A 15,275-nucleotide genomic window follows, 5' to 3' on the forward strand; every position below is an offset into this window, starting at 1 on the left:
ACCTTCAAGTAATTTTATGGTGCGATGCCTTCTTTTCTTCCTGTGTGGTCCATTCACCGTGTACCGAATGGTGAAATTTTTCTTTTTTCTGAGTCTGTGTTGTATGTCCTTCCCTTCTTCAGCCGTAACCTCCTTTGCGTCATCTGCTTCTCTGTATTCCTCCGAACACTCATTTTCCTCCTTTTTCTCACCTTCATCGACCCTTAGCATATTACAACTCGGAAAGAGTTCGTAGTCTTCTATTTGCCAATGTTAAAGGCCATTCACCGAGTCTAGGTCGTCATCATTTGATCCTCCGTCTAGTCTCAATATTCCTTTGTCGTTCGGTTCCATTCTTCTCTTTCCTTCATTGTCGTTTCTTTCGTCATCACTGTCGCCTTCACCTTCTGAGTCTGACGATGCTGCCTCCTCACCTACCATTTGTGTGTGCAGGTCAATTATGAATCTTTTGCCTCCGCACTCCATTGATAGGGTATTTTGTTTCCAATCATGTTTTACTTTTGCTTGCACCAACCAATTCCATCACAGAATAGCATCATATCCTTTTCTTTTCAATGGAATGACTACGAAATCCAATAAAAATGGTTGCGTACCAATGGTTACCAGTTGCGCCCTCAAGGTTCCTAACGGTTTGATCCTGTGCTGGTCCGCCGTGAGCAACTGGAATGTAGGTGGCCACAGCGTCGGCTTTCCCAACTTCTTCCAAGTATCCTCCGGCAACACATTCACGCCGGACCCTCCGTCGACAATTGTGTTTGTCAGAACATTTCCCAAAATCCCCATCTCGACGACCATCGGATGTCCGAATGTGAGTGCTAGGAGCATTGGGTCTGTTGCCATTGCTTCCCTACTGTCCCTTCCTATGTCCTCCGTTGCTTTCGGAAACGGTGTATGATTCAGAATGGCCGTCCATAACTGGGGCATTATGAGAAGTAGGTCACTTATCTTGATCGGTATCTCCGTTTGTAAGATCTATCGTACAATGTTTTGTTCTGCGAAGTTCCTTGCCAAGGTGCCGATGATGTCCTTCAATTGAGATGTCCCCGGCGATGATGCCTTTGCAATTTTCGCCTGCGCTTCCCCCAATTTTCTCTTTTCCTCCGCTTGCCTCTGTGTAATTGCCAGAACCTCCTCTACATCCGTCCGGACAGTGATCAGATTTACTCCAGACTTCAGGCACTTGGCATCTTTATGGTCGTCAGGTCCGCACCATCAGCATAATAATTTTGGTGTGTTTGCCGCTGTATAATCCCGTGCAAAATAACCCCATAAATTACATGCTCGGCATTGAATGATTGGCCGTCTGTTTGCATCATGCTGGGTTCGACTTCGGCTCCCATTATTATTGTTATTGTTCGCATTGTTGTTATTTTGCCCTCTGTTATTATTCCTGTACCCTCCGGATGTGGCACCTGCACTATTCGTATTTCCGCTACTGCCCGATGGGGAAGCCTCCTGTGTAAGAAGCACCTGCGAAAATCCTCTTGTCTTCATGTTAAAGGGGCACTCTTTTGTCGAATGGCCCATGATCTGACAAATGTCACAAAATTGGTTCTTTGGACACGATCCTTTAGTATGACTGTCGGTCTTACACTTCGTGCACCACAGCTCACTGCCTTTTGGCTCCTTCTGCATGTTTTTAAACTCTTTCATCATGCGGATCATGTCCTTCTGTAGGGCACGAACCTTCTTACTGTTGCCTTCATCGTCACTGCTATCACCTCTGGCAGGCTCGTCGTCATCCGAAGTAGATGAGCTAGTCTTCGTCTTCTTCTTTGTCTTCAGCTCACTTTCGAGGTCCAATGCTCTGCTATAGGCTTCCGTATATAACGACGGTGGCACAATTTTCATTTTCCTCTGCAACTTCGAGCATAGGCCTTCCACGAACCATCTTTTCTGAAGTTCGTCTGCCGGCTTACTTTCCATTTTGTTTATCAAGTCTTTTAATTTCTTGGGGTAAACACGGACGGTTTCGTTCTTCCCTCGCTTAGTATTGAAGATCTCTGCTACAATTTCATTATCATCCTGCAAGAGTTTAAATTCTGCCAGAAACTCCTTTTTAATGTTATCCCAACTGTTTAGCTTTTGTGGATCTGTATCAGTGAACCAATCAATTGCTACACCTCGTAGGGTGGCCGGAAATTGCCTCATCCAGCCATCTTTATCAGTTATCTCATTTGCCTTCCACATCGTTTCACATGTTTTGCAATGTCGAATGGGATCAGCCGTACCATCGCCATTGAACTTCGGCAGTTTCTCTTTTGGTCTAGCCATCACAATTGGTTTCTGTAAACAGGCGTTGCTCGATCCTGTAACACTGGCGCTCTTTACTCCCACACCGGCGGTCTGCACTCCCACACCAACAGTCTGTACTTCCACACTAACGGACTGGTCTCCCACATCAGCGGTCTGCACTCCCACACCGGCGGACTGGTCTCCCACACCGGCGGTCTGCACTCCCACACCGGTGGTCTGCACTCCCACACTGGCGAAAAAGGATCTTCTGAATTTCTCCCGCGGAAGTGTATCCCGGACGAGGTCACTCCATGCTCTTGCTCCCTTGGCAGTCCGAGCTGTGCAAGTCGATGCTCTTCCATCTGAATTCTCTTCCTTTGGCGAACACAAATTCAAGAACTCCTCCCGTGTTTCTTCCACCAACTCCACTCGCTGTTGAGTCTCCTTCAACAATTCTTCGGCGCTCCGGTTTCTATAGGCAATCTTCTGAAATCTTCGTTTGCTGTGCCAGAATTAAATTCTCTTGCGCAGTATGGATTCCATCTTTTCCCTTGACCTTATTCCGATCCTTGTTAAGCTGATTTGGCATTAATCTTCATTCCTCTCACCTTCCAGGTTCATAAGGCAACAGTGCCAAATGTTTACCATACTGGTAAAGAAATCAACGCATACAGACAATGGAACAGATATAGCAAAATTATATTCGCATATGCCAGACATTACATTATGTTTCATCAGATGAATAATAGTAGAAGATGATCCTTTACAATGATCTCAGACGAGATATAAATACTATTCGCCGAACCTTCCCGAAGGAGTCCGTCGGACACAAACATTATGTCCGCTACAAACTATTTACCCGTCGGCTACAGAATACAAAACACCGACGACAATGATTGGATCGACTGTCCCATCGCGATTGAACTTCGGCAATTTTCCCTTCGGTCCTCGCATTGCTACTTTCTTTTGAATTTGTGGTGCTTGCAGTGCACCCATGTTGTTCTGAGTACTCACGTTGTTTTGAGTACCCGCGTTGTTCTGCACAATCGTGCTTTAGACAACCGCCCTACTTTGAACAACCGCATTACTCGATGTGAAGAAATCTTCTTCAAGTGAAGTTGTTTGATTCTCTACCTGTATTCATTCGTCAGGTGTATCGGAAACGAAGAGTTCACTCCACACTCGTGCTCCTTCAGCACTTTGAGCCGTGTGAGTTACTTCTCTTTCGTTTTGATTCTCTACCCTTGGTGCGTACAGGTTTAGGAACTCCTCCCTTATCTCTTCTACCAAATTTAATCTTTGTTGCATTTCCTCAAGCAACTCCTCGACACTCCTTGATCTACTAGGTGAATGCACTCCCTCACTTAGTGCTCTTTCACCCCCTTGGTGCCCGTCGGTAAGCTATTGAAACTTCTGCTTTCACTCCGCTTGTTGTGTTAGGATTAGTGCTTCCTGTGTTGTACGTATGTGTAATGTTCCCCATCTTTTAGACTCTCAATGTAGTTCTTATCTTTTCGTTCTCTGAAGGCTAAGTGGAGAAATAAGGAGAGCCAAGTTAAATTAAAGTCAATAAATAAATAAATCTAAAGGTGACTTAATATTTGATTAATTTAATTTTCTAGAAGCGCAACTAATATTGTATTAGAAAGGGGGAAGCTTCTAGAGAGTGCAATTAAATAAAATAAAAAAATTTTATAGAAGGGTGAAGGAAAAGAATAAATAGAGGCGAGAGCTTCATTGCTAGGCATCTGATTGTTGTCAATTGTATTTGATATAAACTTGGGAGAAGAAACTAAGGGTTTCTCATTTCAGTTAGCCATTGGAGAGTGTCAATTCTTCAGTGTTGCAACCATTTTAGGTGGTGAAATATCCATTGAATTTGGCATTCAAGAGAGATTCATTCTGGAGTCCTATTTGTGCTTAAATTGGAGAATACATTTATTGCTGGTTGCTATAGTGCTGTGAACAGTGACGTGAATAGTGCCATGAATAGTGTCATGACCAGTACCCGTACTACAGTACTTGGCTTGATTATGATTGCAATTTCATCTCCACTGGGCGATTTGTATATCAGGTTCTAGAATCAATTTGCATCATTTAAATTGGTCATTTGGCATTGTAAAGTTGGTTGTCATAAGTAGTTGTAGATGCACATTTTATCATAGTAACACGGGGACGCGTCCCCCCCCTTTTTGCCCAACGTCTCGGAGACTTCAACGCACCGGAGACTTGGGGACTCTGTCTCCCCGTCCCCAGCGGTGCCACTAGATTCCACCACCTCCACCGAGGATGGGGACATCCTGCTATTCACTATTTGCAAATTCAACTATTTATGTTTAATGTTCGATGTTCCAATTCAATGCAATGTTTCAAGTATTCACTCTTTTACATCTTTACATCCTATATTGCAATACATATTTTCATAACTAACATTTTTAAATACCATATGCATAGATATATACACCCCTCTTGTCCCCTGCCGCCATCCCCCCGCCGTCCCCAAATTAAGGCCCCTCTGTCCCCCCGTCCCGGAAACTTGTCCCCCCGTTTCGCCGACCCCCCGTCCCCTAGGATGGTGTAACTATGCATTTTATATCAGATTTATAATGTCATTTCTACTCAGTATTTTTTGGTGTTGCAAAGCCAAGAGCCTTGGAATATTATGTTAAACATTGAATTAGAAAATATCTCATTGAAGGAGTGATAAGTTGCAGGTCTATATATTTAATGTAATGTGCATATTTGTATCTTTCATGATTGACATAATAGTATGCATGCCAAGTGTTTGACAAAATACCAATTGGTGTAAGTGCTCATTTTTCATTTAGAATTCATCTATATGCATTTGAAAAGCCAAAAGAGAATTGCATATGCATTTAGTTCTTTTTTTAGATATAGTAGTAATCAATTATAGGCGTTTAGATTCCCTTTAATATCATTTCAAGTAAGCATAATTAGTTTGAAACTCAAAAACAAGCATAGAGATTGTATTGGAAGTGTCTGACAATTTTCCTTGACCTATAAATCAACAAGTTGAGGTTCGAATTGACAAGGGATATTACAGTGGTATCAGAGCTTGCTTGCAAAGGGTTTGACGAAATGTCAAACAATTGAATTTGAGAAGGATTTGGTGTTTCACAAAGTTATAACCGGTTGGGGTTATTACAGTGGTATCAGAGCTTGCTTGCAAAGTGTTTGACAAAATGTCAAACAATTGAATTTAAGAAGGATTTGGTGTTTCACGAAGTTATAACTGGTTGGGGTTATTACATTGGTATCAGAGCTTGCTGGCAAAGTGTTTGACGAAATGTCAAACAATCGAATTAGAGAAGAATTTGGTGTTTCATGAAGTCATAGCCGGTTGGGGTTATTACATTGGTATCAGAGTGGTTTCCTGCCATCTTGTGGGGTAGGAAATTTATATTATTGTTAGATTTGTTGTTGCATTTGGAGTGACCAGCGCTCTAGCATTTTCTAGCCATGGACAGACATAGAAGGATTGACAGTTCTAAAAGTCAATGGAGTAATGACAAAGTTAGCACGAAGATGAATGCTTTGCAGGAGAGTATGGAGAGACTTAAGCTTCATCAACAGAGATTGACAGAGAGCTTGTCTAATCCAGAGACAATTGAAAGGGCAGCGAGGTATATGGTTTCTGCCTTTAGAAGGCTGACATCAAGGTTGCAAGGAAGGAAGCTTGTGTTTTCCCTTAAAAGAGTCCCTGAGGCAGATGTACCTTGTAATGTCCCCTTCCGAGGTTGCCTCACACTATGAAACAATAAAAACCTTCAGTGATGCAATAACCCTTTCTAGTGTATATATGACTGCTCTCCACACTGGTTATTACTTTTTCTTTGAACTATCGTGATCCTTGAAATCAAATCTTTGAAAAACTGATTATATTATTCTCATGAAATCTTACGACATAGTTCCCACATAAATAAAATATTTGATACACTTCTACAAGTGTTTCTATATTCAAAATCCTTTATAATTTCTCTCACAAGTCTGCTATAGAGTTTGCCTTCGACTTATCTTTGTAGTTTTCTTCAAATTCTACCCAACGGTCTCTATCTAATCTTGTGGATATATTTGTGATATACCCTTTTTTCCCTTTGATAATTAAAAGAATCTTTTATTTCTAATATGTTTTGATGCCTAATGCCTGGTTGAACAGCCTTGATGAATGAGCTTGATCAGTTTGCTGATTGGATGTATGGAATCTCTTTAGTGATATGAATCACGTTCATCTTTGCATTTACAAATTGGAGTCTTCATAAAGTCATATATATCGATGCTGCAAGTGTTTTGGTTGGAATGTGCATCACATTGTTTTATAGCCTCAATGTATGACTTGTATGTCTCTTCCCGAGACTTGTCATTTCATGCTTTTAATAATATGAATATGTTGTATCATATCAGTTCTAGTGAATGTGTTTACTGTGTCTATACGAACATATATACAGTATGAAATCTCTCATGTATTTGATAAAACATTAGTCCCTTTTCAATTCTGTTCACTGTGTTAATTTCTATTATCTGCTTGATGCTGTAATGACCTGGGCTGACGAGCTTCTCAGACTGCTCCGTCCAGTTCATGATTGGCACTCAGTCTTTTAATATGAATCTCCTGTTGAAAACCTCGTATACTTATGAAAAGTATTTTGATTGTCTTCATATATTTTCTTCTTCCGTATATCTTCTGCTAATGCTTAATCATTTTATATTTCTCTGTTAATGAATTCTGTTAATGCTTTTCACTGTGATATAAGGTTTTTCTCAAACTTAGTATCAATGTCACTGAGTTTTATAGTTATTCAATTCTAAGTATCTTCCATGGAGTTGGATGCTCTTTCGAATTTTAATACTATGCATCGATTTTTCCAACCCTCTCCCATTCTTTCCCATCTATCTGCACTGTTCATTCTACAGGTCTGCCATTATTTTTATTGTTCCCTTCCTAAGCTATGGTAATGGTTGTCCATTTTTAGAACTTCTAAATAGCCGGAAATACTTAATAATTATGTAGTCACCATAAATCCCTTCACACCTCATATTGATTGCTGACTAGATGTTCTCCATTTTTGTATTCTCCTTCCATCTGGTGTCCGACTGTGTACCTGACCTCTTCTCCTTCCATCCATGCTAATTGCTTGTATAGCAGTATGCGGATGTGCTTTTAAAAATTCTTTTTCCTCTTTCCTCACCTCTGTTGATGGTGGCTACTCCCGTCTTTTTCCCTGCCTGTTCTCCGTCTTCCCCTTCATTAATACTATCACTCATGTAATATATGCGTGAAAGAGAATAGTCGTTACTATTGATATCAATTCAATGTATTTACATTTAATATTGGTTTGTTATTACATTGAAATATTTATACAAATCTTACATATGCTTATATTTCAATCATAATAAATATAATTGTATGATATGAGTTATTTATATTATTTAATCAAATATGATAATTAATATATTTATAATATATTTCAATAGTATAATTTCATTTATTCATTAATATATTATGTTTGATTGATAATATTGATTATATTATAATTTATATTTGTCTATTAATATATATTATATATATGTGCGTGCGTGTGTGTGTGTGTTTTCTCAAGATTATTAATTATTATTAAATTCTATTCTAGAATTGGGGAACATTACATACCTATATTTAGTACGGCACCTGCTAGTCCTATCTGCAGAGTTGATGATGGACTTAGCGACACCGAGCTTCAGCAGGTTAAGGCTCCTAGAGCTGTTGTTACAGTTACTGCAGGGACAGTCGATGCAGTTGTTACCACTGAAGTCACTCAGATATATGCATTTTATTTAAGGAAGAGTGTCAAGTATTGCAAATTTCAGATTCTCTGCAGGTTTGTTGTATTGATCTGAACACATGTAATCATTGTCATCCTTTTTGCTGCTACATCGTTTTTCGATTTTTCTTCAGTAAGCCATTGACTTCAGAATAGTCATCGTATGCTAGCGATGCTTCCACATAGACTTCAGCGCTTACCCTTCCATCTCATCCTCCAACATCATTGTGGGCTCCTCTGACTAGCAGCTACCAAACCTCAATCATTTTTTTAAACAGCGATGACAGTGATAAATTTATTCCTCGTCGTCATTGTTCCATCTTGTATTTATTGCTGCTTCCATTTATCAGAACTTCCTATACATCTTGAGCCATGAATATGCTACCTCTCTGTGTATATAGACAATGATTCATCCACACATAGTTCGCTGCAAATAGTTCACTGACTTATAGAAGAGAATCAATATTGACATGGCTTCTTGTTGACATGTCTCTTAAAGTTTCATCCTTACAATTTTATTGATTGATTATTATTATCTCAATTACTATCACCCATCCATTCTCCCTTACGTTGCTGTAGTCATTACCAATAAGCATTTCCTCTTATTCTTTTGCCATTAGTCTTCCTTTCAAGATTCGTCACTATTTGTCTTCTTTTCAGTCTTTATCAACTGTAACATTATCAACTATAATCAATGTGAATGATATTCTTAATGAATCAAACTTCATAGTGTTATTGACATCAATGACAATATTTCCATCAGGTGTCAGTGTACAAAAATGTCCTCTATCCAGACGATCGGTCCACGAGGGTCGCAGCAATGGACTAATCCCACAGTTACTAGACTGGCTGAAAAAGGGGACATTACAATACATAATTTTTTTAATGAGCAACATGCCTGGATTTCGCTCTCTTCACCACCTTAACTCTGATTTATTTTCTTTAGCAATATTTTTTCTTCTCTGCAAAATCACTGCCTGTATGCCTTCTAGATCCTATATTAGATCTCTTGTTGTCTTGAATATGGGGTTTTTCTACCCATAGCAGCGATTATTTGCCACCTTGCAGAGGTAAGAATTTTTTTTATGTTTGATGCAAAATTGACTCTCCTTATACAGGCTGTCAAGGCCGAGGGGGCACAATCCCCTAGACAGGCTGACTTTGGCTCTTGATTAGCCAATGAAATTATTTAGATTAACCTGTTTTCTCAGTCCAATTGGCCAACATGAACAAGGGAGGGCAATTAAATTTTCAAAATGTTTAATATCCTTGATCAAATGGCTGTATATCGATCCTTGTGTGAGCCTTGATAGATGGGCAGAGTTGTGATATGTTTGAGGATTAAAAGTCATGGACCCCGCCACCCTTAGAGGATGTTTCTTATGTAGCTTGACTTTCTGCCATCATAGAATGCTCCTTCAAGCTTGCCTAGTCGCCTCAACTTGTTCATTTGTCCACCTATTTTGTCTTGTGGGGGATTATGAATCATGTTTGATCTCTAGATAGAAGGAGGAAATAAGGGTGGAAAGGATTTTGGATCCTTTCCCAAATCTTTAAACTCATTTTTGCTTCCTTACGGCAGCGCATCATCACCCTTCTTCCACCATTCTCCTTTGTGCATCTTAGCAATTAAAGAGGAGCCAATTAATGCTAGGCGAGTTTTTTGTGGTTCTTGAGAATTGTTCTTCCATCTGGGCAGAAATCATGGTAGCTGGAGGAATCTGCCATCCCCCAAGGAATTTTTGTTGACTTTCTCCAAATTGCATCTTACGTTCCTTTTTAATCTTGGTCATATTGATTTTAATACCCTCACCAAGTCATCATGCCAATTCAGATTTGAACTATCAATTGTGGGGTACTCTATAATGTCTTGTGTGATCTTTATACCAAAGGCAGAAATTAGTCATAGGAGAGGAGAGATTCCTCATGGTGTGGTGGAATCCAACACCCTAGAGGAATTTCCTCAAGGCACCTCATTATCCACCACTCTCCTTTTTGCTTCAAACTTTGGCAATTACTTTTATCTCCTTCAACTTGATTCTCATTAACATTTCCTTAGTTTGTTGCCTCCTGTCCCCCCTCTCCCCCAAAGTCTTGTTCTCCATTTTGTGTAATTTTCTAAACACAATTTGCTTTTGTATTTTCATTAAGACGGCAGAATTCAAGCCTCTAAGAGGATTTTATGATCATCCCTGTTGATTTCAGTTTAGTCCTCTGTACATACATTCTTCATGCCACATCAGAGAGGGAGTGGATTACTTGTCTTCATTGCCTCGATATCTTACCTTTTCTTATTGCTCATGGACAGGAATTATAGATTATAAAGGATAAAAATCTTGGGTAGGGGATGGATTCCTCTCCTACCCAAGGATTCTACATTTCCCCTGATCAAACTTCACCCTTCTCCCTTTTACTTTGCCATCTAACCTCAAGACTTGACCCTCCACTAACTTGTTTTGTACTGTTGCCAAAAATGTTGAATTCCTATGCCTTTTAGGGGAAGGGAAATCTCATTGCTGCAAGGATAAAATCCTGGGCAGGGAGCAGATTCCAGCCCTACCTGAGGATTCCAACATTTTTCCAAAACTTGTCTTCATGGCTTATTTCCACCTTTCCTTAGGTTTGGTTTATTTTCTCCAATGTTTGACCCTCAAACAATGTCAAGATCACCCCCTAATATCCTAAGGTGTTCATGTCAAGGCAGCTCTAAGAAGTAAGCCATGATTTCAAGTTAAAGAGGGGGTGGGAATTTAGGTGAAGAGGACTTTATCCTCAAGAGCAGACAGATTCCGCCCTGCCCTGAGGATTATCCCTCGTGCAGGTCACTGCCACCACCCCCCATACTTGGTGAATGTCGCCTCATTCAAGCCCAAACTCAAGTTCAAGGTCTGATCTAATTTTTGGCCTTATCATCAAACTCCATCTGAGGATTGGATACTCAAAATCGTTCCCAACTAAGACTTCTAAGACCTACTCCTACTAGTAAAGTGAAAAGAGGGGGTCACTATTTACAATGGGATGATGGTGTGAAAATCTCACGACATGACAACTGTTAAAATAATATCTGAAATAGTTTCTATTTTATTACTAAAATGTAATGTCCCCCTTTTGGGATGATATTGTTTATGGTTGGATTAGCCTATTATTAGCCCTCGTAAGCTAAGACTGGTGGTTAGAGGGTCTCAGTTGGCAGTGTGGGAGATTTATTCCCACTTGAGAGGTCAGAAGTGTTCAGGATTGCTCTTCATTTGGTTCAATCTAGCACACTTACTATTTATAGTTAATGAAAGATCATCTAACATTTGGTAATTGATAAATTTATCTCAGAAGTCACACTGTGCTCGATTGGAGTTGTTTTATCAACATTTTCGGAGGTTATGCAGAGAAGATCAAGAGTTATTGAAGGTAGGCATTATGGAATTTCTTCACTGCTGGCTGTGCCTTCTTCATTGGCATGTGGGAAACATTAGTGTGCAGATTGGAAGTAATAATCCATAGAAAATTTCAAGAGTTTGATGATTTAATTGGTGCCATATATTCGACAAGGTTTGATGATATTCTTTCTGTTGTATATAACTGCTGCAAACAAAACAGTTCATTCTGGCAACTATATATGACGGAGAGTTTCAAGACATATCTTAACTGTAAATTCATGAATTGAACTCCCTGATTTTCTGGGTATTGTATTCTTAGATAAAAGGGGATATTTTATCAATTGGGTTGTCGATACTTTGTGACAATACTGAGTATATAAGCTGATATAAAAATCTGAATTTTCAGCTCCATATTACCTATGTATCGTCCGATTTTTGAGTTGAAATTATTATTGTAATATCTTTTATTTTTGCCACATTCACTGTTGAATCAAATATTGCAAATATTTCCAAAAACATAAAATGCAAAACAAAGACAAGCGAAAAATTAGAAAAGAGATATCCTATCAGGGGCGAGACGTTACATAAAAAAAAATACTTAAAACTCAGGGAAATGAAAAGAAGCTGAAGCTTTTAAATTGTGAACATTTGTGTACCAAATATATAAACCTTGAACCCATACAAAGATCAAGAATTGATTCAATTATGATGTCAGTGAACTGAACTTGGTATGTGCAAGTTAGTCTAGTCTCATTGATATGTTTTGAACATCATTTTAAAAGACACAAATGTGAATGGTTCAAACTTTAATTTATTTGCTCTGTATAGCATACAATATGGTACTCTTCTCATGGGCAGCCTTCCATGCTGACAACCTTTATCAAGAATGTTGAGTTGACCTCTATCTAGAACAAGGCTCTTAGTTGCCATACAAATAAACCTTTGATCATTACCAATAATATGAGATATAAGCTTTCTTTCTGTTCAACATGTCCCTAACTTTAATTAGTGGCTTCTTGTTTTGCAAAGTATTCTTTTTCTAACCAACACTATCCAGTTGTCTATATTTCTATTTTTGCATAGCGGAATGGATCTCAAAGTGTTGATGTTTTTCATTTTGGTTTAATCGGAGTTTTTCAAAGGAATAAGTTTTTCTGGTCCCAGGGTGAATAGATTGGAATCTCATGACAAATTTCAGCAGGTTACGTGCTGTTAGCTTAGTTTGGCTCAATCTGAAAGGTCATCTGGATTATTCACTCTCCTTTCTCCATTACTTGAGAAGGGCTTCCTTGCTTTTTTGGCTGTTCAAAATGTGCATGCTTGCAGGGGCGCCTTGATGTTCCTGGGAAGCCAAGGTTTCTCTACTTCTAGGAAAGAATATAGGTATGCATCAGTCTCATTTTAAAAAGTGGGGTGGGAGGGGGATGTCTCATACCAACTCTTTTATCACCAGAAATATCTCAGACTTCCAAAATACCATCTAGCCCTGTTAATGTTTTAGCGTCAGTAGAACTAAGACATTGATTATTTGATATACTAATCTGTGTTTATCTTTTCAGATGAATTGTTATTCGTGATTCTTATATATATAATAAATATTATATATGTAATATAATGTATATTATATATTATGCATTATATATCTCATATATATATATATATATATATGATATATGTAATATAATATGTATTATATAATAATATAATATTATATTACATATATGGTTAATATATTAATATTATATATATGTTAATAATAAGTTATGCATATAGTTATTGATAATTTAAATGGTGATTAACTATAGAGACATGTCTCCTCTCATATTATACATTTATGAGATCCAAATCTGCATTTGGAAATCATCAATTACAATGGCAATGAAAAGTACATTTGCAGAAACGATCTCGGTTACTTTAACAGGCCCCCCCAGATGCATTTTTAAGGCACACTGCTTGCGTTCGAGTATTGTAAAGTCAAAGATTTGAAGATATAATATGCCGATGACTGTCTGTATTTAATCTTCATATAATGAAACACTACTAGAAATGGTATCCTGAACGTGGAGATGGCATTTCTTTACCAGCTTTAGCTTGATCCTTTTAGTAGAATCATGCTTAGTAAGTGAAAAAAATTATATGTTCATGCAATACATGTTCCAGGATTTTAACTTCTAGCCTAGAAGAAATAATTCCTGTGGACAAAGTGGTATTTTCATTTAAATGAAAAATATTTAATGTTCTAATGAATGTTGGGATTTTCAAGCGGTTCTTGGACTTTCAATGGGGGACACTTCAAATCACTCTCTTTGATTTTCAACAGTACTTCAGATGACTAGGATTCTCACAGATGAGATTTTATGAGATAAGAACCCAAACATTCATAAAAAACTGTAGTTATTTTTATCTTACAGGAAAATATTCATAAAATATTATATTATCTGTTTGATTTCTGCATCTTCTTTGTAGGTTCATACATAACATGTGTGGATTTTAACTACTAGCTCCTTGCAATGTGCATAGGCAACCAATAAACTTAGTGACCATTTTTTAACATTTATAGCAGTAAATAAAAAAAGGCACTGCAATCCCAAAAACAAAAACAAAGGATAGGAAGGATATTTTAGTTGTCAGCAGATGTATAATCGACCAAATACATGGGCAAAATTTGCAAATCACCCTTATTAGGCATGTTACAATATGCCCATCTAATGCTTGTATCTATTAGTGCTTACTGAGGTTTTTGTTCTAGGTAAACTTGCAATCTGAAATTACTGGTCTGTGTTAGTAGCATGTGGAATTAAATTATTTTTGTTTTGATATTTTGGAGCATGTTGTTAAGTAACTTATCTTGCCTCTGGTCTTAATTGTTTGAGTGCTTCACTGGTACAATTGAATACAGGACCCTGTAAGTTTATGTCTGCTTCCATCTCCTCAAAGAGTTACTAGTAGAGAATTCAAGCAACATCAAGAAAGTGGAAAGCCATATGTCTTGCTTGATGTTCGAGAGAATCACCAGTACAAAATTGCTTCTTTGCCATATTCCTTAAACATTCCGCTGTCGCATTTGGAAAATCAAGTCCAGATAATTCATGAAGCTATGAAAGAGATGTCAGTTAAGAGTTTATCAGAGGAATCAGTGTCGTTTGAGGAGGCAAATGGAACAACTTTGGAACAGATTTCTTCAAGAATTCCATTATACGTTGTATGTAGAAGAGGTAATGACTCTCAGAGAGCTGTTCAATATTTGTGTAGTCAAGGGTTTCATGCAGTACATGATATTATCGGAGGCTTGGAGGCTTGGACAAAAGAGGTTGACCATAACTTCCCTTCTTACTGACACTGCTGAGTAGAACTTTATTGTGTCAAACTGTTTGCTAATAAGCTGAATTTCTGTGGTGTTACCGATGAATTTATTGACAGCAGTTAGCTTTTTTTTTTCTATTTACAAGACATGTCAAAGCATTTTAGGAATGGATATTAAAATTTTAACAAATTAACAAGCTGTCAAATTTTCTTCTGACAACCATTATCTGTTGTAATTGACAGATACTTCCAATTTCATTTCTTGGTCATTGGTTGTTTTTAATGCTGCAAAATTGCAATACATAATTTTTTTTTCCTCAAATGGTTAGATTTCTCATGATTTTATCTCATTGAAGAAACAAAAAAGATCTTTATGCCATTGAACATTCAATTACAGTTTATAAACACTAATCAATATTCAATAACATGGTCTGACACATATTTGCTATTTTCAATGTTGATACTGGAGGATCTATATAAGCATCACATTCTTCCAAAGATTTCTAGACGCAGAGAATTATACAATGCTATTCTCCTTATCCTT

General features: G+C 38.0%; 1 protein-coding gene across 1 annotated transcript in view; it reads left to right on the forward strand.

Moving 5' to 3' along the window:
* The window catches only part of CNX5 (co-factor for nitrate, reductase and xanthine dehydrogenase 5), a 268,770-nt gene extending 253,717 nt beyond the window's left edge, over positions 1–15,053 (forward strand). Inside the window, exon 11 of the mRNA XM_089792002.1 lies at positions 14,328–15,053. Within this exon, the coding sequence (XP_089648128.1) occupies positions 14,328–14,765 (438 nt within the window). The 3' untranslated portion in view covers positions 14,766–15,053. The remainder of the gene's footprint in view (positions 1–14,327) is intronic.
* Positions 15,054–15,275: the final 222 nt, after the last annotated feature.

Source organism: Cupressus sempervirens, chromosome 7, assembly GCF_028749045.1.
Source record: "Cupressus sempervirens isolate cs-2001-9-10 chromosome 7, ASM2874904v1, whole genome shotgun sequence".
Classification (NCBI taxonomy): domain Eukaryota; kingdom Viridiplantae; phylum Streptophyta; class Pinopsida; order Cupressales; family Cupressaceae; genus Cupressus; species Cupressus sempervirens.